Source organism: Lasiosphaeria miniovina (genome assembly GCF_030549165.1).
Source record: "Lasiosphaeria miniovina strain SMH2392-1A chromosome Unknown B0T26scaffold_3, whole genome shotgun sequence".
Classification (NCBI taxonomy): Eukaryota; Fungi; Ascomycota; class Sordariomycetes; order Sordariales; family Lasiosphaeriaceae; genus Lasiosphaeria; species Lasiosphaeria miniovina.
In genome coordinates, this window is record NW_026848222.1 from 5,697,709 (window position 1) to 5,699,397 (window position 1,689).

The 1,689-nt window shown below is 49.1% G+C and overlaps 1 protein-coding gene across 1 annotated transcript; it reads left to right on the forward strand.

Annotated features, from left to right (window-relative positions):
- The first annotated feature begins 852 nt into the window (after positions 1 to 852).
- Positions 853 to 1,402, forward strand: B0T26DRAFT_706048 (uncharacterized protein). The gene is made up of 2 exons (XM_060441789.1): positions 853 to 1,201; positions 1,260 to 1,402. The coding sequence occupies exons 1-2, from the start codon at positions 1,008 to 1,010 to the stop codon at positions 1,306 to 1,308; spliced, it is 243 nt and encodes an 80-aa protein (XP_060299226.1). The 5' UTR covers positions 853 to 1,007; the 3' UTR covers positions 1,309 to 1,402.
- The last annotated feature ends 287 nt before the right edge of the window (positions 1,403 to 1,689 follow it).

Genomic DNA, 1,689 nt, shown 5'->3' on the forward strand with positions numbered 1-1,689 from the left:
GGGTTACCTCCCTGGGGCTGTTTCCAACGCTTGTTAGCCCCTCAGGGCCAGAGCCTGTACTGCCACCTTCTACAATCACATAGTTTTCAGAAGATGTAGTATGTTGAATACTTGGTCGGTTGCCACCTCCTTTCGGATTGAGCTCACTAGCCTTATTACCATTGAGGCCAGAACCCCCGGGGCTAGCACTCCCTTCTATAGTGCCCCCGGGACTGATCTGGCTAAGCCGCCCGTCTTCTGAGGTCCTGTGTATTGTAGGTTGTTCACTAGCTTTGGGCTGTACCAGTGTTCGGCTTGCTGCAACTATAGCAACTGCTACGGTTGTGTTTGTAGCCTGTAGTTCCTTGATTGTGTGTGGGCTTGCAGTACGCCTAGATTTAGGCGCCATTAGCCATGTAGCCTCTGTAGTAGTGGCTTTGGTGGGCGTTGTTGAACCCATTGTTAGTTATTGTTGATTAGCTTGTTGATTGGTTGGCTTGTTGATTGGTTGAAAGGTTTATTGTGGGGCTTCGGAGTGGGGCTTAGAAGTGGATCTCCTGTACGGATGCTCCTACCAAAAGAATCTGTACACCGCTTTTAGTTTCTTTTCTGCTGGCAGAATCCTCCAGTAGGCATTCCAGGAAGCCACAGCGGTTAACCACTATAAGCGATTGGCTCTGTCCAAGCCGATCAAGACAGGGTCCATGCAAGCCACGTTGCAGTATGTCAGCCACGTACAGCTAGTAATCCAGGCAGTAAAAAGCCACGTTCCAGGCTCAAAAACAGCCAGCGCACAGGCTTGTGTTGGCAGTCGCCACAGGTGGCAAAGCGGTTGCCGTGGAAGCTGCCGTTGAGATCCATGCCCAAGATAAAAATATATCAAGATCCGTAAGCACAAGTAGTTTCAAAGCATCTTTTGTACTCTATCTATTACAACTACGATCTTATCTATCATTCAACCATGGAAAAATACACTGATAGTGGAACTAGCGCTCAAGCTTTGACCCTTAGAGCTGTCGGTTTCACAAATGCGCAAATCCAACAGGTTACCGGCATCCCTCCAGACTTTGAACAATATTCTCGACCGTGCGGTCAAGGCCGGATACGAGCCTGTGACTTCTGACGGTGTTATGGGCAAATTAATAGCTCCCACGTTACCAACGTACCAAAGTCTGGTCGCCCTCGCAAGCAAGAAGCTATTCAGGAAGAGGTCCTTGCTAAGGTTCGTCAAAACCGTTGTGGTCGTGAGAAGTCATGCGCTCAAATCGCTATTGAGCTAGAGGGGCGAGTCTCCGCCATGACGGTATGGCGGATTCTGCGGAAGGCTAGTATGAAGAAGACGAAGCCTACTCGAAAGCCTGGGCTAACGAAATGCGGGTAGCGAGATTGAAGTGGTGTCTTGATCATGAAGATTGGACCCTTAAGGATTAGATGAAGGTGATTTGGACTGATGAAACAGCTGTTGTTGTTGGCCATCGCCGTGGAGGGTATCGAGTGTGGAGGACTTCAGTAGAGCGACATCTACGAAGCTGTACTCGTGAGAGGTGGAAAGGGTTTACGGAGTTTATGTTCTGGGCTTCCTATTGTTACGATTTTAAGGGTCCTTGCCATATCTAGAAGCCGGAAACTGCTATAGAGAGGAAGTTAGCTGATGAGGACCTTGTAAGAGAAGGCAGGTACGCCTGATCAAGGTGGTCACGATGGAGGGAA